This window comes from Acipenser ruthenus, chromosome 21, assembly GCF_902713425.1.
Source record: "Acipenser ruthenus chromosome 21, fAciRut3.2 maternal haplotype, whole genome shotgun sequence".
NCBI classification, from domain to species: Eukaryota; Metazoa; Chordata; class Actinopteri; order Acipenseriformes; family Acipenseridae; genus Acipenser; species Acipenser ruthenus.
Genome location: NC_081209.1, coordinates 3,075,508 through 3,102,689, shown reverse-complemented (window position 1 = coordinate 3,102,689; position 27,182 = coordinate 3,075,508). Strand labels below are relative to the sequence as shown.

The 27,182-nt window shown below is 40.9% G+C and overlaps 1 protein-coding gene across 1 annotated transcript; it reads right to left on the bottom strand.

Annotated features, from left to right (window-relative positions):
* Positions 1 to 669: 669 nt before the first annotated feature.
* Positions 670 to 25,308, bottom strand: LOC117428352 (nitric oxide synthase 1-like). Its single transcript, XM_058994322.1, has 29 exons — positions 25,026 to 25,308; positions 20,687 to 21,522; positions 18,569 to 18,695; positions 16,686 to 16,823; positions 15,904 to 16,031; positions 15,069 to 15,231; positions 14,601 to 14,692; positions 13,916 to 14,057; positions 13,326 to 13,465; positions 12,360 to 12,534; positions 11,431 to 11,532; positions 10,917 to 11,111; positions 9,854 to 9,939; positions 9,402 to 9,546; positions 8,017 to 8,121; positions 7,586 to 7,644; positions 7,290 to 7,406; positions 6,567 to 6,741; positions 6,001 to 6,139; positions 5,527 to 5,605; positions 5,100 to 5,296; positions 4,406 to 4,575; positions 3,953 to 4,163; positions 3,382 to 3,469; positions 2,988 to 3,109; positions 2,387 to 2,535; positions 2,023 to 2,217; positions 1,250 to 1,368; positions 670 to 1,118 (listed from the first exon to the last, which is right to left on the bottom strand). The coding sequence occupies exons 2-29, from the start codon at positions 21,388 to 21,390 to the stop codon at positions 1,103 to 1,105; spliced, it is 4,278 nt and encodes a 1,425-aa protein (XP_058850305.1). The 5' UTR covers positions 21,391 to 21,522; positions 25,026 to 25,308; the 3' UTR covers positions 670 to 1,102.
* Between the last annotated feature and the right edge of the window lie 1,874 nt (positions 25,309 to 27,182).

The window sequence follows — 27,182 nt, the reverse complement described above, 5'->3', positions numbered from 1 at the left end:
CAGTGGACATAAGTGGTGGTCTGATCTCTAAACTGGTTTCCGTGTTCACTGCACTTCAATGATATCAATAAACTTCACCATGGTTTTAACTGTTGCAGTAATGGGTTGCACAGCCATGGATCACCAATTTGTGCATTGATTGCAGGATCTCTGCATGGGCAACAGCCATAGCCTGTGTCTTCTAACTAGTCTGTGTTACATCCTGTAATTGAAAGACACTCCTGTGTGAACAGTCCATTTACTACACATTGAGTAGTAATAGACTTGGATTGACTCAGAATTAGAGAGTGGATTCTCCAGCCAGTGAAGCACTTCAATGTTGTTAAATAACATCTCTGTAGGCAGCAATGTAGCAGCACTACATGTTGATTTAATCAAGACCATTGCTTCAGAGAATGTACAGTTATACCGGGTGGGTATTAAGTTAACGGTGACGTTACTGTTTTAGCAGTAACGTCACCCCCAAATAAATAGATTCATGCAAAAAATAAAAACATACTACTGTATGAGCTTTGTAACAGCATGATTTCACCCCTTCATAACAGCCCCTACTTCCAACTGTTATAACCACAGGATCCAGCAGAAATATATATATATATATATATATATATATATATATATATATATATATATATATATATATATATATAGGGCCCTGTTCACAAAGCTTAAACCATTGCCTAGAAAAGTTTCATGCCTATGAAACTTTAAGTACTGGTTAGTTAGCTTTGTAAATAGGGCCAGTAATCATCTTTTTTTTTTAATTTCCCTTTTTTAGGTAAAGGCATACATTGTAACATTGAAATAGTAAATATAGAACATATTTCTTCTCATGCAGTAAATCAGTGCTTGAATACAGGCACACGCAACAGCGCTGTCTCAGCAACAGTCATCGCAGACGCATTTAAAAAAGGTACACTTTAGCAAAAAAGACACAGGACGACTACACAGCCGGACAGGTACAAAGCATTTCCTGTAGAAAATAGTGATGGCACGTTTTCAGTATAAAACTTGGCACAGTATACTTGATGAGCGGCAGTGCGAAGCTTGGGCATCAGGAGCTCCCCCTGGTGGCTGTATAAGGTAAAGACTCTGTGTGGTACTAGGAACAGAAAACCCTGGGGAAGAAGGAAAGGCATTTAGATTGTCAGGAATAAGACCTTTGAATTCATAGGACTGCAAAGAAATGAAGCAGGGGGAAGTTAAAAGGCTGGGAAAATGCATTTGTATGGATTTATGCAGTACTTACTCATCAGAGTCCTTTTTGCTTTCTTCAATAAACGCAATAGATTCTGATCTGAGTCTGTTTGTAACCTCGTAGGTGCGCAGTGTGACACCAAAGATATCTTCATGATATCGGTTTTCATCCTGAAAAAAAATAAAAATAATAATGATAATCAGGGTCAGAGTCTGGATTTTGCAGATTCTGGAAGACAAGCGGTGGGAAAGCATCCATTGTGTCCAGTAATCATGTCCAATGGCAGCAGCCAATAGAGATCTGCTGTAACCGAGCATTCTGAGTGGGCGGGTCTTCACAGAAAGCTGTATCTTGTCAGTCCCCCACGCGAATGAATTCTTCGCTCTCCATGGTTACTGAGGATGGCAGTTGCAGCTGAGAGTAAACCATGCTGAAGCCAAGTTAGAGGTGCAAGCAGCAATCCGTGTCCTACTGGAATATTGAGATCACTCTTATTCGAAAACAAGGAAAAGTTTTGTGTCGACAAAAAGCCGTCAGATACAAATGAAAACATGCATGTGTATAATAGCATCCACACAGTATTATAATATAGACGATGCATTGAGAAACTATTATTATAAAAGAACAAGAAGCACAAAAAACGTGTAGTCTTCATGAAAGCCTTCCAATACAACACAGAACATGCATGTGCTACTAATATAATATATGAGGCTGCAAATAGGGTACCAGGACAGCGATCAGTGAATGTTAAATTGAGGCTTGGTCAATGATCAGTGATCAATGAAGGGATTATTGCTGCATCTCTAAGCCTCATTGTCACCTACCCTCAGTTTACTGATGTAGAAGCCGGCGTCTTCCAGGGTCATGTTTCCCTGCAGCTTCACGATGTTCTGGATGGTCTTCAGTACATCTCCAGCCATGGTCACATCCCCGCACACGTACACGTGGCCACCCTGCTCCTTGAAGGTGCTGTAAAGCAGCTCGGCCAGCTGCTCCCGCAGGACATCCTGAATGTATTTCTGAGAGCAAGCGAGAGCCATTATTAACATGCAGATCACGTGAATTTCAATAAGAAACAATACAACTTGTATTAAATCCTTGTCTCTCTCTCTCTCTCTCTCTCTCTCTCTCTCTCTCCCTCTCTCCCTCTCTCTCTCTCAGATGGTCTTTATTAATAGAGCACTGTACCTTTGGTTTCCCAGGCTCCCGGGAGTATGCTGTGTAAAGTTCTTTGAAAACACCTTTATTTTTGGCTTGAATGGTCTCCTCTTTGTAGATGTGGTCGATTTTGGATTCCCGGCAGCCGAACACAAGAATCATAGGACTTGGTTTTATGCCTAGGAAAAGAACCAAACATACAAGCATTGGAGAAACATGTGCACACTCGGGTAGCTGGTAGCACAGGCGATCAGAATAGGCCATTGTTCTGGAAAGTAGTGTCAGCTGCTGAGATCTTTTTACTTCATTATGCTAAATCATTCAGATGCCTGTGATTTCAGGTGCATCCACTTGACTGTCAAACCTAACTCCAAATGTTCAGTAATGCATTGTACTTTAATCAGTGTACCACTTGAGTAGGTGTTAATGCAATCTGCCATATATTTAGCCCTGAATAGTGGAAACTGTGTGTGCGCCCTGCTGACTATTCTCCTACTATTCTCTCTCTCTCTCTCTCTCTCTCTCTCTCTCTCTCTCTCTCTCTCTCTCTCTCTCTCTCTCTCTGATGATTATTACATGATATATGCTGCGTTAAATGACTTGAATTCATGTATTCAGTATTGATACCTACCCTTGTGTTCAATATCGTAGAGGCGCTGCTGCCAAAAGCTTCTGAAAGGAGCAATTCCAGTCCCCGGCCCCACCAGAATGCACGGCACCTTCGGATCTTTGGGCATCCGGAATGATGGAGCTCTAGAACATTGATCTCACACTATCATTACAATTCTAAAGCACTTCCGCATTGGAACCTATTACCAGCAACCTACACTTATAACATCACTGAGAGCGTAGATCTCGCACACAGAATGTCAACGACAAAGAATTCTATGGACCACGACCATTTTTGCTTTCCCCCACCATACACAATGCATTAAAACAATTATTATTTATACCACTGCATCAAAAAATAAGGGACAAGTTTAGCAGGACAACCCCATGTTAATAATAAGAAGGAGGCCCCTTACCCTCTTACGAAACATGGCACAGTCTCATCTGTTTCTATCCTGTTGAGCCAAGAGGAGCAGACCCCATGATGAATAGGTCCTTCGCCATCTGTGCGTGAAACAGTAAAGGAAAGATCAGCAATTCACTGCACACTAGGGGTGTGCTGCTCCTCGCACTCGGAATTGCCTTTAAGACGTATGGATCAGCAGGTATTAAATGAATCCATTCATTAACGTGTCGATTTCAAAACAAGAAAAAGCTGTCCTTCCCTCACCTTTACAACTGAGTACCAATCAATGGCCTCAGTACGGCAGTAAAAATTTCAGCGCCCCCGGACGAGAGGAAAATGCCCTTCCAAACGGCTTTTAAAACACTGAATGTGGAAGTTAACTGCTGTTGAGTGCTACTCAGTTGTAAAGGAAAGGGAAGGACAGCTTTTCTTGTTTTGAAATCAGCTCATTAATAAATGGATTTATTTATTACCTGCCGATAAATACTTCTTAAAGGCAATTATGAGTATCGGCACAACCCTAGTCCACGCACGCTGATAAATAGCCTTATTCCAACTTTTATTATTTTATTACACTCTACCTCTTGTGCGATATGAGACTACAGCCACAGTGAGATGAATCTCTCCCGGGTACATGTCGGGGGAGGAGCTGATGGAGTAGTAGCGGGGCTGCAGCAGAGGCAGCTGTGTGAGAAGCAGGGTGGAGGGGATCTGAAGAGAGGGGAACTCCTCCAGCACCTCCACGATGGTGGGGTTGTTGCACCACTTCCATTCCTCGTACTCCTGCAGCCCCTGGAAAACAGGACGCGAGCCACGGGTTAAAGAGGGAGGGGAAACACGCCCAGCTTTCTCAAAAACCCTTTGGAATGTTGCATTGGAGTTTGTCACTGTGCTGTTACCATGCGGTCCAATCCTTCTTGATAAGGATGCAGCCACTTGTACCATATGGTTAGATTTAGATGTTTGTTGAAATAAAAGATGTGGTTGCATTGTTACAATCAATCCCTGTTGAGCTAACGCCAGGGTGAACTCACCTTACTCAGAACCTCTAGCTTCTTCCTCTGCTTGTCGCTTGTTGCCAGAGCAGCAAACTGTTGGAGCAGGAGAGGGTTGGGCGGGGTTGTGATGTCCAGGAAATATTTGAAGGCTTGGAATATGGTGCAAGGCGGTATGTGATTCTCGTCTGTCCAGTTACTAATCACACCTTTAAAGAAACCAACCACAAAATAATAGCATCAATGCCTAACCGGTAAGTCAGGTCATACTGTACGTTGTTGTAAACCAGTCTTGGGGAGCTGATGGGTAAAATGATCCCTGCTCAGTATCGCTGCATCCTGAACCTTCTCACAGCTTCTCTCCAGCCACATTTTAGAAATATTTGTACAAATGTAAACTATCGCAGTAAACTTAACTGTGCCCTTCCCACTCGAATGTGCCAGATTCACAAAGAAACACAATCTGGGAAATGAGGTCAAACTAACATTGAGAAATTGCCCCACTGCTAAACAGTGCCCCCCAGTCATTAAGCAATACAGAGATGTACTGAAATAACCTGAGTGAGTTCAGCGGCTGACAGTTTGAATGTTTCGTGAATGGCTTCACATTTTAGTACTTGGAATTGAATTGGCCTTTACACGTTTACACAGCCCTGGCTGGAGGTCCGGGTTGTTATTTTCCTTCTTCTATCAGATCTATATTCTTACTACAAAAGCACTGAAAGTAACTCACCCAAAGCTGTGTTCTTCTCCTCTAAGAACTCCACCCTCACAATCTGGTTGACTGGAGGGGCATCCTCCAGCTTGTCCAGGAGGGATGTGACCAGGTCCTCGTGGTTTCCTGAGAAGACCCCCAGGTGGTCCCCAGGCTCGTATCGGAGGTCCTCGTGGTCGTTTGTGTGGAGACGCAGGAATATTGTGGAGCGGCTGCTGTTTGGAGCACAATCCCACATTTCAAAACACCGTTAATCGAAACACGTATATTTGGTCAATACTTTTCATTAAATAAACTCAAGATGAGTTTGGTAATGATTTAAGCATTGGTATCGAATGCATTCCTGCTTGATATTTGACCATGTTTTACTGAGCACACGAGATTCAAGATCTATTCTGATACTAAAAATAAAGTGAACCATGTTCCAAACATTAGAATCAAGTACCTGGATTTGGGGTTTTGCAGGTTTTGCCGAGACAGGAGTTTTGCTCCAGAGACCTTCTTTTTGTGGATGCTGAAGAGTGCTGTTGGTGAAGCAAATTGAATATCAACTTGAGTAGGAATCACAGTTTGGGATGGATTAAAGTCTCCAGTAAGATTGTCTTGAGTCGCGGTATACAGAGCTTTAGAGGTCTATAATTGGTGCTCCTGGAAGGTGAATAATAAAAAGCAGCAGCAGTTTATTTTGCTTTTCCCAGGATTTCACTTTGCATCACAGCTAACCATGCTTTTTTTTTTACCAACCTTAATGAGACTTCAGTGTACCATGCTTTCACAATGCTTTACTACACTTTGCTTTTACATCTGTAAGGGGTGTGACACTGGATTCTATTGGATATGTTAGTGCTCACCCGGTTATCTGAGCCTCACTTAGTGCAACTCAGCCTTTTTAATTTCCGGTTTGAACGTCAGCAGGTACCTTGTGTGAGCTCGGGCGCCTCGGCTCTGTAGGTCAGGCGGTATTTGCTTCTCTTCCAGCTGCGGTCGTTGCTGATTAGGGAATTGTTTGCCTTTTCGATGTTCACATCGTCCCCCACGCAGAACACGTCACAGGCCGCCTAGTCAGAGCACATGGCAGACATGAGATAAAAACACTTTAGTGCCCGATGCATTCTGCGTGCCGTAAGATTCATATATTCAGATATATTTAGGAGTGGCACTCATGCACTTTAAATATTGTTCAATAACAGTATACTTTGTGGAGCATCATTATGTCATTCTGCTAATAATATACAGGACACCTGTTACTAATATGCATTCTCTGCAAGCCTAATAAGAGTCCTGCAGTACAAAGCTGTCCTTTTATCTGACTGCAGGTTCACTGGGACAGTTTGGGACAGTCTTCTTTACTTGCTTCCCTATACTGTGGGGCATCTCTTTAAGAAAAGTGGGACTTCAAGTTCCAGAATGCACTGCAAAACACTGAACTGTCCCAAACTGTGTCTGTGATCCAGGTCATGTAGACATGCTTCAGCGCTTCAGTACCTTGAACACCTTCTTGGCCCAGGTTCGGAAAGACTCCTCCTGTCCGCAGAGCTCATCCCCTTCCCCCATCTTGAGGATGCGCTCCCCGCCCAGCTCCTCCAGCAGAGTGTCCACTGCCCGGGCAAAGGCACAGAAATGAGGATAGGCCCTGGATCCCAGGCCAAATGCAGAAAACCTGCAAATCAAAGACAAGACAAACTCCTTTTTATTAGCAGGTGCCCTGCACTAGTCTCACCACTTCTACTGCACGAGGTTCTGAACCGTCACACTTTGTGAAAATGATTCAGGCAAGAAATGCTCTTCCCGGGGTACCTGGAATCCAGCAGCATCCAAACAGTGATGAGTCTCAGTACCGCAGCCGTAAGGTGTGTAAACCTCATGGTTCAGAGACCTGTATTCACCTGAATTACAATTGTCTTTAGTGATGCAAATATCGGGGACAACAAGCAAACCACACCAAGCAGGAACAAAATAGAACAAAAGGAAAACAGTGTTTAATTCCTCCACTGCTTAGATCAACAGCAGTTGAAATGAGACACAGGCAGACATTTATCAGCTACTGGAGATCACGCAGGTTTGAATAGAGATGTACTTTTTGCAGACCTGTTTTACAATGTGGCCGTCGTCACGTTCCCCTTTGAGTTTTGACCCATACACATGTATGTCTTGAACTTGCATGTAGCCGCTGCCTTTCAGGTCACAGTCTCGGAGTGGCTGACCTACCTGACGTTTGCTAGAGGCCCAGTGCTTTCGAAGTTGTCTCGAGGCTCAGGTTCATCGCTCGAAGATTTCCGAGCGTCCGAGTAAGAAGAGACGCTGTTGAAGCGAACTTTGTAACTCCTGTGAGGGGGAAGTGTTAACATTGATAGCAAGTTATTATTAAAAGACACTTCATAAATTCAGTAGAAACGTTTCGTCTAGTAGTCTTTTTCAATTCAATGTCTTCACATGATTTCTGCATTACATCAAAGATCAATTAAGTAAGACTGCTTAGGAAACACGATATCATTTGTACTTACTTTCTCTCCTCAGAGCTGGAGTGGGGATGCCTCATTTCCATTAAAGCACTGGCAAATTTCTATGTGTGAAACAAAAGGGGGGAACAAAAGCCAATTAGGATCTTCTTTTACAAAGCATGCTAATGGGATACATTTATATACAGCCTACTAAAATTATTGTTGCAATGTTTTCGTCCATTGTTAGACTCCTCTGTGTTCCCCTTATACAAGTTTCCCATACTAAACTATAGCAGTGTAATAAAACAACGTGAAAGCTGGTAAAGCATAGGTAAACGTGGCAAAACATGTTAGGGTGAATGCACATTATAACCATGGGGAAACTGCCAAATGACGTGGTAAGCTTTGATAAGGGTATGGTATAATTTGAATGGGAACAATAGCAGTCATAGGCTTGGCAATACTAGTCTGTGTATTGTGTAGCATTACAGTACCTCCCCATTTTCAGGTGGGTCCCCATTTCCAAATGTGCTGCTCACCACCAGAACAAGGGTTTCATGCTCCAGGTGCACGACATCATACTCATCCATAGACATGACCTACATGGCACATAGCAATAGAAATATGCAGCTGTATTGGCATTACTACTGTTTGATTTTCAGTCTGCATGTCAGCAGTGAAGATCCCATGGGCTCAGGAGGTTCATTTGAATGAATTTCTTTGCAATGCATATGTATTTTTAAACAAATGCGGGTTTCTTTCATTTAATTAGAAATGATTAGTTTATGTAACTAGTTTTGATGAATCAATGTTGCTCCCACTTAAAATAATGCAAATGCGCTTGTCTTTCAGATTCAATCAGGATTTCCATACACAAGTAGGCCTCTGTTTATGAGATTGTGAGAGGAGTGTCTTCTAATGATGTCTAGATTTCACTTGAACACCATTCAGTAAGCTTATCGAATTGACACATTGTGTTCCGGAATCTGGGACAGCTTGTGAAATCAAGGCAAAATGAACCACAGGAGAGTCCCTAGCACTGAGGCTTAGTAAGTATGTGTCGCATGTTCCAGACACTAAAGCGCCTCACTCAGCTGTCCTCTCTGCTAAAACAGGAAGGACACTAATAGACATTTCTCACTTGTCTGATTCATCCCAGCTGTCAGAAAAGAGTAACTCTAAAAGAGAATGTCTGCCTGAAAAGACATTTCCTTCACTCGCCCTTGGAGGCCACAAGACCACTTTCTTTTTTTCTTTTTTTTTTTTTAAATACATTTTAAAAGGCTTCACTGAGCATTTGTAGCTTCTGGCTTTTCTAATGTTTCACAAGAAAACCGAAGTATGATAAATGCCGTTCAGTTAACATTGGCGATTTATGTTTTGTGCTTTTTGGTAATTAAAAAGGCTGTAATTCAAATTGTTCAAATGCACACACTGTAGCTGCTTTCACTGCTGTTTAACTGCTTCATAACTAAGTATCTTTACAGAAAAGCTACCTTATAAATAGTTTCAGTGTTTCTTTTTTAAAAACGGTCATAGATATACATATTACTATGGTAGATTCATTTACTGGTCTGCAGTGTTGAGTGGAGTTCTCTTTCCTAGACCTCTATATAAGTCCAAAGTGTTTAGAAACATGATCTGCTGTTTTAACTTCATGAAGAGTTGTGTTATCTGAGTTGTGTTATCTTTTTAATAAATGAAAAGAAACAATCAGACACAGCTGTATGTACTGTGTGTTTAGAGATGTAACACAGAATTGTTAAGTGTTTTTCTTTTTGCACGTATTATTCAGCTATGCTGCCTGTGTCTTTCTGCAACGTTAACATACTTTCTGTATGTTTTTTTTTTTTATTATTCTTGATGAAAGTTTAGCTACCTTTGCGTCAAAAGCGTGCTTGAAAATTTCACACAAGGTTTTTGCACAGACTTGAGACTTCCCAGTTTCAGAGGCATACAGTATGGTTGCTTTGACTCTCTTAGCCAGAGCCTGGCCCATTAGCTTTGCAGAAAACTTGACAGCCCTGTAAAAAAGAAAACGAGGCTGATTAAACTTCTGTCTGTACTGCATGTGCATTAACAAAAACAGAACTTCTGAAAGTAGCAAAAATCCATCAACATTACAATACCCAAATACTCCCTGTTCATTAAACGACATGTGCAGGAAATTCACATGCAACTTTACTTCAAGTTCCCGACACAGTTACAAGATTTGCCATTAAAAGTTGCTCACTTAAATTGCCTTATTTAGGCAGTGTGAGTAGTGTATTAGCTGCGCGTCTTGTTAAAGTAAGGTTTGGAGCGTGATTAGATCAGCTCATTCGAACTTACTTTGCCAGCTTCTTGAATCCAATAGTCCTCTTTTTGGTTGGTGTTCCATTAACCCCTTTCCAGACATGAGTATTCCAAGGGTCAGGCTAGAACAAGCAGATCACTATTAGGTCAGACTCGTAATCATCAGGGATCTTTTTCAACTTGTTATTTCATTATTGTGTTTGCAATCTTTTTTTTTTTTTTTTTTTTAATCTGCTGTGATAAATTAAAATTTGACATGTATTAAATCTTTTCAGGCTGATGTGAAAGAAGAGTCGGCAATATCAGACTGTATATAATGAATTAAAACAGATATTTAAAAGTGTAGTCGCTGCTGGGGAAATAACTCATGGGTAATATTCTTTTTGTCAGCAGGACTCATTATATCACTAATAGCATTGCTTCCTTTCTTCAAGCACTGCCTTGTGCATTAGCAGTGGAACCACGCTGTTCCTTAGCAGACAATACAATTAGCCCTCCTCTCACCCAAAACTACATTAAATCAAATAGAGATGTATAACTGAAAAAAATGAAAACGTGGTAAGCTGCATTTTATGCTTTTGGCAGATAGAAAGGATTGTGGCTTGGCTACCCTGAGTGTGCACTGTGGTCCCCATGTAGCCTGAGTTTATTATTAGTTTCTTTATTGGAATCGTACTAAATGGGGGTGGGGGGGAGGGGGGGAGGGGGGGAGGTGGGGGGGGGGGGGGGGGTTCATATTTCTTACACTAATTAAATATTTCCCAGCAGTAACATCTCTTCAGTAAACTACAGAGCCCTGGGGTGATTAGGGTTTTCAGTCTGTGAAGGTGGAACTTGATTGAAGTTTTTTTAAATGGACACAAAAAGGACACAGTTGGATATGAAGTGGAGACCAAGTTACAGTAGCTAGGAGACACATGGAATGGCTTACCAAACCACACTGTTGATGCTGAATCACTGGGATCCTTTAGGACTTGACAAAGTTTTGGGATCAGCCAGCGACTAGGAACTGGACAGGCATCGCTCTCCTCTCATTCGTACACTTTGTTTGAATTATGGGCTCACTGATCAGTCTACGTCGGTCTATCATCCGAATTACCTGATACTCAAAGGAGGGAGTCAGACGGTAGTTTAGCATCTCCTGGTGAAAGACAGGCGTGATGCTCCCTGACATGGGAGGCACGATCCACACCCAGTCCCCAGGGCAGCCTCCTCGGACCCGGAACTCATTCTCCATGTGCTTCATGAAGGACTCCGTGGCGGAGTGATGGTCCACTATGGTGACCTTCGAGCTCTGCAGCGACATCAAAAACATTTCAAACCAAACAAATAGAAACCAACCAGATTGAATTTTAAAATGAAGATAAACGTGCAGAGCAAAGGGGTTCAGATCAAGCGTTCGGAACAATGGAATGAGGTGCAGCAGTAGCTCAGTGCCATGAACGATTAGCAGGATGTTGCAGTATTTTGACATATCGCAGTGGTATAAACCTATAACCAATACACGCTGGCAATCCAATGCAGTCCAATATTTGCAGTTGAAAAAATGGTAAAGCATTGGAAATGCATAGCTGAAAAATTACCATGCAGATTTGTAACAAAAGTGTACTTACCTGGAAACTGTGCAGAACAGCAATGTTAACCTCCACTAATGCCTGGTCTTTCCACAGAGACGATGTCTTTCTGGTATCCAGTCCCATTCTTTTAGCTACGTCCTGTGAGGTGGTGGACATAAATACAGTAATATTATTATAAAAACTGAAACCATACACAAATCCCGTCAGCAACACATATCTATAATAAGCATCCTTTTAAACAGCTTGATGGCTCCAGATTACAATGATTGGGACCTCAGAGTGCGTGATGTAAAACATCGAAACATAAAATACAAAGATTGGTGCCTCTTGTACGGTCGCTATGTTAATCAGGCTGGTATGTGGGTGGGTGAGGACGGGTTATAGAGTTGAAATCTTACTAAGGGGTCTCCAGTGTTCTCATCAAGGCCCTGTTTTACATTTTAGTTGATATACAAAGTGCTGCATGTGGATTCACATCAGCCAGATGATTACTTTAAAGTGCCTCTATTATGCTTGTAAAAGAGACGAAAGGAAAATTATCAGGTGTTCACAAAACAAATGGGACCTTGCCAGCAGCTGGGATACCCGTCTGTTTGAGAGTTCACTACGTGCTGATGTGTGGATGGCATCTTTTGTTGTTCCCTTTTACACTTATCTGTTACAGCAGCGCTAAGCTGTGTATTGAGGGTATCAGTCATAACATCAAACACTGAAACGTAAAACCTAATATCGACATAGGTGCAGAAAGACGGTTCAGGCTTTTCAGCGACGAACCAGCTGATAGAATTCGAATACTGATCTTAAGTTAGGGTTAGGGTGTCGAGAACTCGCAACGGCTCAAAGAGAACGTTTCACGTGTTTGAAAGAATGCAGTGCAGTTTTACACTGTCCTACCTTTCTGCACCAGGTAAACAACGTGACCCCTCTCACAGACCCACACCAGACACCCCCACAGCCCACAGTACCTCCAGAATGTTGTAGCGAGAGCTGTCACAATAGTCCCGGACCCCGATCTCTGTTCCCATGTACCAGCCACTGAAGGGGCAGCCTGTGAACTCCAGACCTCCGACCTCCAGGAGCATGCTGGACACCGCCGGGAGCCCGTACCATTTCAGGCTGAGGTCTTTGAACCAGTCAAACCTGCCACAACACAAACGGGTTTGAAACCAGTTCATGCATTCTTATCACCTTTGGTTTTTCAGCAAAGCACGCACGTGTTTTATCGACTTAATGTTGCCAAACTGTTACAGAGGTCTAAGAAAATAAACACACAACCCTATGAGATTGTGATTTTGGTTTGCAATTGTGAACTGTATTGCTGTAATTCTGTATTGCCTTCAGGCCAACACAGCATCATGCAACATTGAGACACATTAAAGCAGCATGTGCCATCATGGAAAGCATACTTCATTGTCCATTGCAAACGTTGGAACAAAATATCCAGAGAATATCATTTCACTTAATACTCGAGGATAGGCTTTGATATTCAATCTGTGCTGTTCTCTGTGACTTAAACTTGCCCAAATGAATGTAGGAAAGTGGATCAAACTGGAACTTAGCATGTGGGTTCTAAATAATATATTTCATGGCCAAATGGTAACTCTCTTATGCAATAAATAAAGCTCAGTTGTATCATTCATAGGATTTAAGCCAGCCAGCGAGTCAAAGTCTTCTATTGCATGTTTCTGGGCAGCAGCCAGCTTTACGCCTGGCACTGAAGGATTCGCACTAATGTTCCTTCTTTCATTATTAACCATGCTCCCATATCAACACGAGGAGACTCCCCTCCTCATTTACCATGAAGCATTTCCATTTGCAGAACTTGTGGCAGAGAAGCCACCTATCTATCAACCTAGCAACCTGGAGAAGCACCCCCACCCCACTGCCCACTCTGAGCTCTCATCCTGCATGACTGCAGTGTTCACACTTACTTGGGGTGTTTCATATGCACTTCCAAGATCAGATCTGCAGGCAGCTCAAAGAGCTCTGGATCATTGCCATTGGCTTGAAGCAAGAGAGGGAGGATATCAAAGCGTCCTTTAGGCGGCTTCCATCCTTGCTGAATGCAGATCTGCACAACAGAATACTGGGGATCAACGCACACATTCTTTTCAAGCTGATCCTTCCTATTCAACTTCTATCCAGTCAACAGGTCAATAATAAACTTGTCAGCCTCTCCGGTTCCCCCATGAATCTCACTGGTGAGTATTAGCTCAAAAAGCTTGCAGGGTTTATCATGCAACAAACCTGTATTACAAAACTAAGCAAAGGAAGGGCGTTCCAAAGGTAGGTGGAGCTTTCTTTCCCAATCGCTGTGTCTCCTATGAGTCATGTGATTATGTGACTCCCAGTGACTCCTTGCATTCAGGAAATCAAAAACAAGTGCCGGTGCTAAAACAGAGTCCTTTAAAACCCAAAGACACGTTTCCCATGAAACACACGAGTGCTGTGCCACAGTGAACAGGACTGCGTTCAAGGTAAGAGGTGCTAAAATATATTCTCTTTATATCCAGGTATTTACCTCAGTTAGTTCCACAGAGGCAGGATCTCCCAGAATAGAGCCATCCGGCTGCTTGTAGCCAGCATAGCGGATCAGCTGACTGTTCCAAACGCGGAAGTCATGCTTGCCATCTGTCCTCTGGGGGAATATAGTGATAGCAGACCTAAAAACAAAACATGCATTGATATTTCAGCATTGATAAATACAGGATTCCGGGATATTTATAGCTGTTCTTTACTGTGTTTAATCCATATACACACAAACTAACCTGTAATGCACTGGCATACACTGGTGTTCCCTGATACACAATGCTATATTTAGACAGTGGTACCAGATCATCACACTTAAGTTGAGTTAATGTGGCATTGCAAGTGGATCCAGTGGGATCTTTGAACTTCTTAAAAGCATGATTTCATCTACAATGTAGCTCATGCAGGAAGCAGCGTCATAACGGTAAAAAAAACCTCTCGTTTTCTTATTAATGCACTGAAATAATGTTAAAATAGAATTACATTGCAGCGGATCGTCAACCCCACAGGTTGGTACCCATGCATACTTGTGTTCTGTGAGTCGTTCAAACAGACTACAAAGAGTCTTGTGGAAACGAGAATGAAGTGGATGCAGAATATAGTGAAGCAGGCATTCGTTTGCAGTAATACGGCATTGCTATCCTGTACTGGACTCTGTTGGGAGTCTCGGGACGCACCTGAGGTTTCCTTTGTTGGTAGCGTACTTGATGTGATTGCAGATGTAATTGAACATCCCGTGAGCTGTGGTACAGTCCCTGGCATCAAACACCTGGAGAGAAAGAAAAGATGTGCCACCCGCAGTTAGAACTGCCAGCCTGGATACCAGGAGATACGTTTGAAAGTGCGGGTCAAAAGAAACTGCCAAAACTGAAAATCAAAGAAAGAGTGTCACCAAAACAAGTTACTGTGCCCAACAAGCAATTATTTGGTAACACGGCAGTTCCAATTTGCTTCCAGTAAAGATCCATGATCCGTAGCACTGAAGCCCGTTGCTGTATAGTGAATGTCCCTGATAGGGATCCCTGTTAAAAAAAGCACCGCTCATGCTAAGGTAATTAGGGCTACCAGAGGCTAGAATCTACTTTGAAAGGCATTGAAAAAAGAGAAATATGCATGAACATGCAAACAGAGAGGACCGTGCTGACCTGCAGTTTGGACCACTGAATCCTTCCAATACACCGGGCTGCGTTCCTCCAGGCATGCTTAGCCCCATAAATGAGCTCTGTGTCTTTTAACTGATAGGTCCCGGAAACTTCAATTTCTTTAGTCACTTCTTCCAGTCTGTCAACGTGAGCCTTGGAGCCAAATCTGGGAGTGAAAGCAGTAAAGAAAGCACATGAAAGGAAATGCCTGTCAGAATCACATGTCTCTGATTGAAACTTTCTGCGTTTCTTAAACCAGGGGCAGCAGCTGAAGAAAAAAATACTCTGCTATTTCAAAAGTGGAAACACTTTTTAAGGTTTGAAAAAAAGATTCAATTTTCCACTTGCAATTAACACCAGTAACCTTTTCACTGATGCACCTTCCTTAGTGAGTAGCCGATCTATCATTTCTAAAAACAAACAAAAAAGCCCTCCATTAGCCCGCATTTCTTTTGTGCTGAACAGTGTGTCCCTTCCAAAGGATACATTTGCCATTAATACCGGGTATGTACAATTTCAGTAAAGCAGGACAGCGATCAGACTAGAAAGGGATTTCGTCCTTCAAAGAAATCAGATTCATTGAGGACATAAAAAATACAGATGTGTTATGCCTAGATCCTGAGATAATGTTTCTCCTCATCTCCACATAACTTAATTTAAAGTGAAAAAATCGAACACAAAATTTAAAGTTTAACTGCACAATGATAAAGGAAAGAAGTGAAAAAATGTAACCTGAGTGGAGGAAAACTGATTTTAAAAACCTTAGTTTAAGATAATCTGCTGTAACTAGAGATTTCAAAGGCCGGTTAGTCATAGTCAACAATAGAGCCTGTCTTGCCTTTTTATGGAGGTGTAGTATTGGTCAATGAAATCAGTTGCAAGTGGAAGTAACTCTTCGTTTGTTCTCACATGCTGGTTTGGGGTCATCACAGAACTTATGCAAACCTGTTCTGTGCAGATTGGCAACTGCATAGGGGAAAAAACACATGCACAGAAAATGTAGCATCATATTTTCATAATTACTCTTGCCACCAATTATAAGTAATCTATCTATATATATATATATATATATATATATATATATATATATATATATATATACCTCCCTTCAAACCTATATACTTTCAAATGTAAAAGTAATATTTACATGTGTGTTTTCAGATTGATATATTTTGTATTGACAAGCCCCTCCTATAACAGACAGTCCCTTCCACTGTCAGCACTCCGTACCGGTATGTCGTTAATTACTGTGGCTTTGCCGGGTGATTAACACAGCACAGCTCCTCACAGAGTAGTATTCCTCGGCGGGTCAGTGCAAAAGGACAGGTTGACAGCCTTGTTATGTTATGCAGCATTTGCCTTCAATTACCTCCTGGATACTAAATAATAGCAACATTAGACAAAGTCATTGCGGAGAGAGCAGCTTCATATATATAACCAGGGAGGAGCAGCCCAATCAGATATTAGATTTCAATTGTGCTGTCACTATAGCTAGGCAGCATTAGAAATACATCTTCAAATGCTGAAAATGATACAAGTTTAGTTTTTTCTACACTGCATTAATGAAGAGATATGACCCATGACTAGTGTTAACATAAACCTGAGAAAGATCAGCCTTACCTTACTTGATTTTAAATGCAAAGTATCATTAAACAGGCAGCCAGTTTCCCAGTTCTTTATTTTCATGAATCGGGGACATTTGGACGGGCTGCCATTTGGCAAATTCTTGGTAGGTGATACTCTTCCTGGGGGCGAGGGCTGTAGGGGATATGAAACCACAAGTTATAATCTAAAAACGAAACAGACAACCTTTTCTCATTCTGATTGGAGGCCACATGGTAGGGCTCCTTTGTTAGACTGATCTGGTTTGAAATCATTTGTTTATGATCTTTGCACATTCACCGCTTACAAACCACCGGAATAAATACAGAATGTACCACCGTTAATATGTAAAAAAAAAACATCATGCACAAAACGCAGTAGGTTTTGTTGGATTATGATGCATTATTATCGCTGAGGTTAACTCAGCTAGTGGTAAACTGGAGAAAAGTTAACTTTCTAGGTTTTGGATCCAGTGTGTGTTTTGAAATTTCATTTTTTTTGTCTAAACCCAATTCATACCATGCATGTAGGCAGCTGGGCCAGAGCCAGAAGATACAAAACAAAAGAGTTTTTGTAATCCCTTTGATTTCTATGAATTGAATATCTTGGTTTAACAATATTGTGTTGAAAGGAAAAGTACATCATTGAGAAAAATGTGCAACTACAAAACCCGCAACTAAAGTTGTCAGCAAGTGATGCATCTTTACACAGTACATCCATTGATTAAAGAATGATTGCAATTCATCCACCTTGGAAGTTAAATAGGACTGGACTCCATTCACACATAAAAAAGGGCCTTGTTGTGCACTTGGGTGTATAAAAAGAAAGCAATCATTTTGAAATGGAGTTAAAGTGAGTACAGCTACAAAAAAACAGGGCTTAATTACTTTGTAAAATTGCTGTGCTTGCTGAAGAAATAAAAGGGAATGGAGAGTCAGTTGAAGCTTGATGATGTTCCCTGTCCTTATTATGATAAGGGTAATGTTTCTAAAGATTGATTTATTTAATGGCATTCTGTTCAGAAGCATTGCCTTTTCTAACAATTACATGCCAGTCTAAGAAGGCTCAGAATGAGACCCTGGGAAGCTCGTACTTTGATTGCCCAAGGCTTACGGGCTTCACAATAATGGCTGATGATTAGTTGCAGTATGTAACCAAAGAATAGCAGATGTGTCTAATTATTTTGTAATGTTAAACGCTACAGGAAATAACACCAATTGACCCAACAAACAAAGTGAACGAGACTGGTCTGGTAGGAAGGGAGGGAGGGGGGCTAGATGAGGGGGAGTGAAAATATGATAGCTTTATTCCCTGCCTTCGTATTAAAAACGCTGTTACTTATTTCAAGAAATGAACAGGAGAAAGTCACTGAGATGAAAGTGTCTTGCTTACAGGAGAGCCGTAGGAGGAATCACAGACAGAAATAGACACTGAGCAGATTCAGACATGGCAGTTTTAGCAGAATAAACAACATCGCCACATCCACAGCATACACTGAGCTCTGTGGTAATCCGGTAACAAACGATGACATCCTTAATGACATGTTATTTGTACAGTAAACTGATGTTAATTGATACAGCATTCCAGCAGGGTTCTACATACGACCATGAAGAAGGATTTCATCTCATACTCTGTTTACCGAGATCCGATTTTTATCTGGCATCTATAGCAACCCCCTGGATTGGTGCCTCGTGTAAAGCTGGATGAGCTAGGAGTGAGTGAATGAATAGATGAGCAAATGCCAAGGTGCCAGGTAGCAAGCAGACTGGGAGCCACCCTCCTGAGATGAAGCCAGCTGCAAGGCGAAGGCATGCGGATTAAGATAACCTGAAATGCTATCCATTAGTGGAGGCTCCTTTCCTGTCTAGAAACTCCTAATGCATGTGTTGTTATCACTGTACCTGCACGCTCTCAGAATAAGGGTTGTTGAGGACCACTGGCATGTTGTCCTTTCCCCACAGGTCATCAAACACTCTGTCATTGTCCATGGCCAGCTGTAGCGATTTCTGAGTCACCTGGGCCAGCTCCCTGTAAACACACGACACTGTCACTGCAGACGCTTTTGAAGCAATGGACGCCACTTCGTACGAAAAATTCAGCTGGTTGGCAGTGACTCCTATGGCTTTCCATTGTAATTTAAAGTAACTGGAAAAAGTTACATAATTGACATAAAATCTATCAGCAATCAGAGTATTTTTCATTCTTTTGAATGAGGCCGTCTGAAAGTGTTACGGTACCACAAAGGTGTTGAATACTTGAAGTTAGCATACAGTAGCATGTCATTGTTTGCCTGTTTAAAACACTGTATTCCCCTGACCACGGTATACACCAAGCTTATGGTTTCCCAATAGGAATGGGTCTTCCCATGCTTTCTCTGGCAACGCTCATGTTTTTCAAAATAATTGCAGGTAAGTGCAAAATATCTCCTTAGTGGTAGTGAGAGTCTTTTTTTCTGTAGGCTGTCGTCTTGTTTCTCTTGGACATGTAACACGTACAAAATAACCCTCTGAAATGCATGCAAACAGGGCATCTGTCCTTCCTTCATTATGACTCATGCCTTCTCATGCTCAGGTATTTGAACTTTGATACTAAAAGCATGGGGTCAGTGCTCTAAGCCACTGACAACGTGTAAGCACCACTGCGGTTTGTGCAGCACAGCCAAGTAAACTATGACACTTATAATACATATTACACTCTGAAGGTGTGTTCATGAAGATAGGCTGTTGCTGTGCACTATAAACTGTAAGGACTAGAAGCGATGTTAGTTAGTTAGCAGAACATTGAGTGCATTTATCAGGGATTGAAAGGAGCGTGGTAGTGTGAGCAACCCACAGAGCAACATGCAAATACAGTACTACAGTGTGCCATAGAACTAGTTATCAGGCTATGGGTGTTTAGAAGAGACTGGTGACAAACAGGTGAAGATTGCAACGGCAGGGGATTGAGACACCCGGGAGGCATCAATCAATTTGTGTAAAAACCCAGAACAAAGAATGCAAGCGATTAACAAGCCCTGTCGACCAGCTCAGTGCTCGGGGAGCAAGATCCACTTGCCAGCAACCTGGAGTTCATTTTCATTGCCATGAAGTTCCGTTTTTTTTTTTTTTTTTAGAAGTGAACTTTGGTAAATAACCTTTTCTGTCGGCCTAAGAGCATGAAAGCTCTCATGCAATCACACAAAACTCAAAAGGCGACACCTGTCATTATTCTTTAAGAACAGAAGGCAGCAGGCTTGGTTCTACAATTTCCGACTCTTACAAGAAATCAATGCACTGCAGTTTCACTTAATCAGGGCTATTTACTACTGTTTATGAGTTAACATTGTTGCCGTTTATAAATAGTTCTTGCTGTAAGTTTTCATAAAATGAATTACAAAGAGAGAGAGAGAGAGAGAGAGAGAGAGAGAGAGAGAGAGAGAGAGAGAGAGAGAGAGAGAGAGAGAGAGAGAGAGATGGATCACGTGACTGGATTTGCTGCACACAAATAGCAGGACCTTTCATAACTGTCTAAATGGCTGCTGTGTTTTAAAACCCCTTATTTAGAGCTACACATTTGTCGAAGGACTGTTGTGCCTCTTATCATAAGTCCCAATCTGAAATAAACACGGTTCCTAGTTCTTTCAACGAAAGTCAGTGATTTCTTTTTTATAGTGCAGCAACTGCATCTTACTAATGGCACACTGATAAGATTAGAAAACCCTACTCTCACCTAAATACACAGCCATCTGATTTCATTTGGACCTTCGCAGGGTAATCAAATTCTACACAGTAGCTATATCAAGTTGTTTACACACCAAGAACCAAAGCCATAGTATTTTACTTACAGTAGTAAGCTTTGAAACTAGATTTCCCTTATTTAAAAATCACACCACTAAATTTAAAATTCAATTAAAAAAGCTAATAATTTAAGGAAATGAAATCCTGTCAATTCCCTAGGTACTACATCCCATAAACAATCATCATGTTTACTATGAATAGCCCTTTATATATTTATATATACTGTCAGTAAGATTCTCTTACCTGCCCACTTGAACCTCCACATCTCGTTTCTCAGTCTTATGTAAGCCTTCCCCATTGAGCTCCCTTTTACTGTTCTTTAGCAAATTCAATACTGGCTCGATTTCTTTGAGAAGGTCATTATTTTCAGCCCCACCATTGGTACAGGAGTTGGGACTGTGATCTGTTGAGCCATCACCCTCTTTCAGAACATCTTGGCTGATCAAGGAGGACTCAATGCCATTGACCTGAATGAGGGGGCTTGGTTCCTGGTCTACAGCTCTGAACGGTTCTTTGTTACTTTGCATGCCTGCCGGTGTAGAACAATCAATAGGCTTGGGCACCGGAAACAGAGGTCTGGTGACTCTGCTAGTCTTTGATCTTCCATCTCCAGTGAAGGTAGTCTCTAGATGAGTGCTGAATCCCTCCGGGCCTCTCAGAATCAGAACCACATAAGTCTCTGGAGAGATGTTCTTCAGCATTTCCAAAGCCCTCTCATAGCTCATTTCCACCAACGGCTTGTTATTAACCGCTAGGACGATATCTCCTACTTGAACAAGACCACTTTCTTCTGCAGCCCCTCCCCTGATCAGATCGGATACAATGACGGGAGGCTTGCAGACGCGTTGCTTCACCAGAAACCCGAGGCCACCAACCTTCTTTTTGAAAAGCCTCACCGAAATGACATTGGGCTGCAGCTGCTGGACACTGAAATCAGTATCTTCCATGGTTAGGTTTCAGGTGGAGGATGATTCAATGTTAAATGCGTTTAAAGAAACTGTTACTTGAATTGGTATAAGAAGGGGCTTTAATCACATGTTGGTTCTTCTCAGACTTCTTCAGAACAGTGCTTGTCTTTCCTGAGAAGAAAATAAAGAGATGTTACATGAGGCTCGATCAGAGAGTCACTGGGATGAGTGCAATTGAGATAGTAACTAGTCTTATTAGATAGAAATATCTTTGACTATATTTAACCAAATTCTATAAAATATAATGGGGAAGATTGTGCTTGTTAAGCAAGGCAGGGATGTATTAAGGGTTATCCTTATTGATTCTACTGGCACACTGTACATCCACCAAGCAGAATAAAACTGTCTTAGCATAAGGAGGTTATAATAGAGGGAGATCTTCAGAGAGTGGTGTTCAGATGGAGCTGGAGGTCAGAGGGAGGGAAGGTTATTAAAATAATGTAATGACATTAAGGGTTTTGTTTTCTGCCAATATTGGCATGAGCAGACAGATCAGACTGTTCAAATCCAGATACTGAAGATAGACCTCATATTTTATAATGTACTTTGAGCTACATGTTCTATCTACAGCGGTCCTAGCGTGTATGATTGAATGAACACAGTTTTGGGTTTCACCTGTATAATTCAGCTCATAAATACGTTTCAAGTAACAAAAACAATATAAGAAAAAAAATGTAATTACTTTCAGTAACTTAAATATTGTATCAAGGTGCATAACAGGAACAGAAAGAATTAATAGGCATGCCATGCTTTGTGTACTGGTGAACTGCATACCATTTTGTAGCATTAAATAATTGTATTAATCAAGCTAGATAAGAAATTTCAATTGTCAGTACAAAAATAATCAGGTTGACATTCTGTCAACAAGTGCCATTCACTTTGTTTGTGTGTGCCGTTCCCTATTGCTGTTAGCCATTAGAGTTTCCATAACCTAGGAGTCGAGATATTCCCCTGTTGAACTCTAGTTTGCATCCTAACATTTCTTGGCTAGGCGTGATCTCACAATATCACTACACTGGTGTGTTTGGTTCAAAGGAACACTATACACAGAGTTCTTTTCTGACCGTTTTCTTGCAACCTGAAACGTGTTTGTTGGAATATGTTAGCAAACCATATGTGTGCAATTATGCATCGTATAGTTTTCTAATGCAATTAAGCAAATAGGTAAATGCTAACTGTAATGCAAAGTTCTGTGCTACTGCGAGGGTGTATTTTGTGTGGACAGCTGTTGCGTTCAGATAAAGAAAGTTTCAGCAGTGTGGTGTAGTGGTTAGGGCTCTGGACTCTTGACCGGAGGGTCGTGGGTTCAATCCCTGGTGGGGGACACTGCTGCTGTACCCTTAAGCAAGGTACTTTACCTAGATTGCTCCAGTAAAAACCCAGCTGTATAAATGGGTAATGGTGTGTAAAAATAATGTGGAAAAATAAATTGATATCTTGTAATAATTGTAAGTCGCCCTGGATAAGCGCGTCTGCTAAGAAATAAATAATAATAATAATAATGGGAGGCTTACACGTACAGCATGTGATGAATAGCCTATGTACTATACACCTGTTATATTATTACATTCTGACAACCCAGGAGACTTTCTTCAGCAAACAACGCTTTGTTTCAAGGCACCTGTATATACATCAGTATATTACTTTGATTTGAATATAGAAAGTGTCCCCTTTCTCCCTCAGCCCCGAAGCAAAGCGCAAGATAAAATGCGCCGTACCCACGTAACTCTTTCAGCACCATGGTCAGCGCAGTCGTTCTGCATTTGTTTAGAAAACTCGGCATTTTAGTCTGACCCTATTTGGAGAGGAGTACCGTGCTAGCTAATCTTCGAGGCATATCGTTTCTATAGATACAGCTGTGTTTTCTTGACGTGTTTAGTCTCTTAGATTTTCATCTCATAGTTCATACCATCATTATATCAACATGTATATCATGCACGCGACTTTACACTGTACAGTATCCACATGTACATTTTTGTGTCAAGTATTTTGTATCTATAGTTGTCAAAACACTTTTTTTTTATCGTGACGCGTTTTTTTCTGTGTTTCCGTGCTGTTAAATAGTGTGCTAATAAAGGATTCGCTGTTTTTAGGTGTTGCAGATTGATATCTAACATGTTTCTAACCGCGTAAGGCTCCAGCACACCCCATTCATTAAACTAAATGACAGATGCTTCACAAATGTAGAGGGCAAACGTTTAATCAGTGTTTTTTTTAATCAGAAACCAGTTATGTTTTATGAACATACCTTACCTAAAGTGGCAATAACATCATCATGATTATTATTATTATTATTATTATTATTATTATTATTATTATTATTATTATTATTATTATTACAGTCAGCGTTTTAAATACTATTATGTTCACGCTTTGAATGCTAGGCTGCACATCTTGAACATGTTCGTGAAACTATTGTCCCCCAATAAAACGGACCCTTTATATTCCAATGTGGATATTCAAAAACGAACAGTGTTTAATTCTACCCTTTCCCTCCTGTTATCATTATGCACTCCTAGCCGTCATACCATTGGGATGTCTTTACCTGAACTATCGCTGTCTTCCTTCTTTCGGATCACCTGCAAGGTGTGATGCCAAAAGTGCATGTTGTATCTCCAGAAAGGAATGGACCTAGTTCAGTACTGGAGGTCCAGAGAAAAGGGGGGTCCCACGAGGTCATCTAGCCTGGGCTTTAATTTAATACAATTCTATCAAACCCCTTTATTAAAACATCTAACGCCCTACTAGAAAAAACTACCAAAAAGCGTTTCCACAAAATACACCAACAAAACCAGGAGAAGCATCATCAGAATAGAACAATCGTTTGTGAGCACTGCCGGTATTGTTAATTACACTTTTCAAACCTTTGAAAGTTTCTGCACGCATTCTTGCACATACAGTACTGCATTATATTCCCATTGATCCTGTAGTCGGAGAAATAGAACAATAATCGCAGTAGGACTAAATGTACTATGTGTTACAACCTCTTCCAAATTTAAAAGAAAAGTATCAGCGTGTAAATAATGTATATTCTTCTAAACAATGACCTACCCTGGAACTGGAGATTTTGCCATTCTTCTTCGTTAAGGATTAATAATGTATCTGAACAATAATCTACTGCTATTGTTCAATTGAACACACTTATATTGTACCGAGAGCACACTAAGTATAGACCTTAACATATTGATAATAAACCATATTGTATTCATATTGTCTCAATGAGAATGTATTCAATTAGACATGTAGCTCAGATGGGGAATAATGCTCGTGTCTGCAGAAATAAAACTGCTTCTATGAATATATATATATATATATATATATATATATATATATATATATATATATATATATATATATAGTACATTTCCACATCCAAAAATGACAGTAAAGTTCTTCCAAAACAGAAATAAAGTAAATTCAGTTTCCCAAATAATCGCACACCATGAGCACAGCAACCTGTCAAGAATTATCTTGATAGCAATGTCTGAAATGATCTCAACGCGATTTTGCTTCTCCTAAAATGATCAAAGTGTAGTGAAACTAGAAGACTCTCCCAATGGCAAATACATATTCTATTCTGAGATGAATGACATGAAGCAACGGCATTAACTCACCTTTAGAGAAATGAACCTCAGTGCGGTGAATGTTCCACCTTCTCTCTGCGCGTCTCTTCTTTGTACAGTTCTTGTCGGTGTTTTTAAACTAGTGATCTCGATATCTGTAGCTTCCCAGCTACTTCAAGCAGGCACATTGACAAAGCAGCGTAAGTGAGCGCGCCTCGGAGAAGGGAGCAGTGTAAATATATAACCCAGGGACCCTGAGATGAGCTCAGTCCAGGTCGTGATCAGGCATTTATTTTATAATGTGCAGTCTTGTCATCACCGAGACGGATTAGCCCTGACGTCCAACCAGTGCTATGGGTGTGGATGGATAATATTGTTCTCATTAAGAAGGACCTGTGGTCAGTCATGTCAATAGAAGGCTAGACCTCTGCATCTTATTTTTTCAAATAAGGGTATTTTGAATTCCCTTTAAGAAATGAAACCAGAGGCTCGCCTGGTCGTGTTTTCTTGTTATATACTGGTAGAAATGCGAGGGATGTGCTTGGATGATGCACACAATCTCAACTTGGAAACAATTCAATGCAAGCATTGCGCTGGTTTTATGCCAGGCGCACAATTAATCTTACACTTTCCTCGCATCATTCTTAATCTTAAACGTGTGTCTCTAGTACTGTATTTCGGGACTGATCTTGAAATGCTTCTTGTGATAACCCGGACGTAATTATTATTATTATTATTATTATTATTATTATTATTATTATTATTATTATTATTATTATTACAGTCAGCGTTTTAAAGACTATTATGTTCACGCTTTGAATGCTAGGCTGTACATTTTGAACATGTTTGTGAAATTATTGTCCCCCAATAAAACGGACCCTTTATATTCCAATGTGGATAATAATAATAATAATAATAATAATAATAATAATAATAATAATAATAATAATAATAATAATTACGCCCAGGTTATCTCGTTCCGGGAACGTTATCATGAGTACTTCGTTAAGTATTCATATTGAGGCACAGCGATGAAAGAAACTCGCAGTTCATTCTTAATTCCAGTTGGTCACTTGCCCACCTCCCTCCCAAGAGAAACACGGCATAGAACAACTGAAAGCAGGTGAGGCTGAAACTTGAATGGTGTATTCTCCAGCGTTTACACATTTCATTGACACTTCGGTGCCTCAAGAGAGAAGCCTTAGCTCTTCTTAGTTGTGCACTGTAATAACATTGTATTTATGCAAACAGCCGAATAATGAAGTGATTGCATGTACTATTTCTTAACCCAAGCGCCTGGTCTCCCGCGATGAGGAGAGTGCGTCGAGTGTTGTTTACGCGGCGGGGATTTTTCAAGGCGTAAAAAAAAAAAATCAAAAGTTCTTCTGCATTCACATGATAAAGCACAGTGTTCACGAGCCCAACATCCAAGCAGAAAACAGTGGTAAATTGTGTATGCTTACCCCACCATCAAATAAATTGAAAGAATAAGAATATGAATCATATTTTGCAATAAGGTTTGGAATTAGCAGGTTTCATACAATATGCAGGATATATATATATATATATATATATATATATATATATATATATATATATATATATATATATCATAATCTGGAAGGTAAAAGATACACACTGCTCCAGACCAGGGCTGTCCTGCACACACTTTTGTAGTATCCCATTGGATTTAATGAATTAAAAAAAGACTGCAAGGACAATCTGCAGTCTAAGGTAGAAGCAAGTACAGCCTATGTACAGCATGTTGATGTAGTGTGTTAAGCATACATGCAACACGTTTCATGAGCAGATGATGGGTCTAGAAGTGGTGTTTTTTTATGGCTATCTAAGAACTCCCTGGTACTCAGTATGACTCTTACCCAAAGAGGACGGGCAGCTCTGCTCCCGACCTTGCAGCCAGGCTGTACATGGATGGAAATAAGACTCCAATTGCATAGCAGTTTCACTCTTTCCAGGTTTCACTATGAGCTTGATTAGCCATGGTGTATCGGTAACAAGCTCAGGTGTGTAAACGTGTATTAAAACCAGGAATGTGTTGAACTACTGTACTATTTCCATCCCTGTTTTAACATGCTTCACTGGGATGATGGCAGAGTTGATCCGTTCTGTATGGAAGCCTTCGTTTCACTTGCCTGTCCACTTCACCACTGAAGAGGTCAGGTGGAGGCAAGGCTGGTAGTGTGGTGG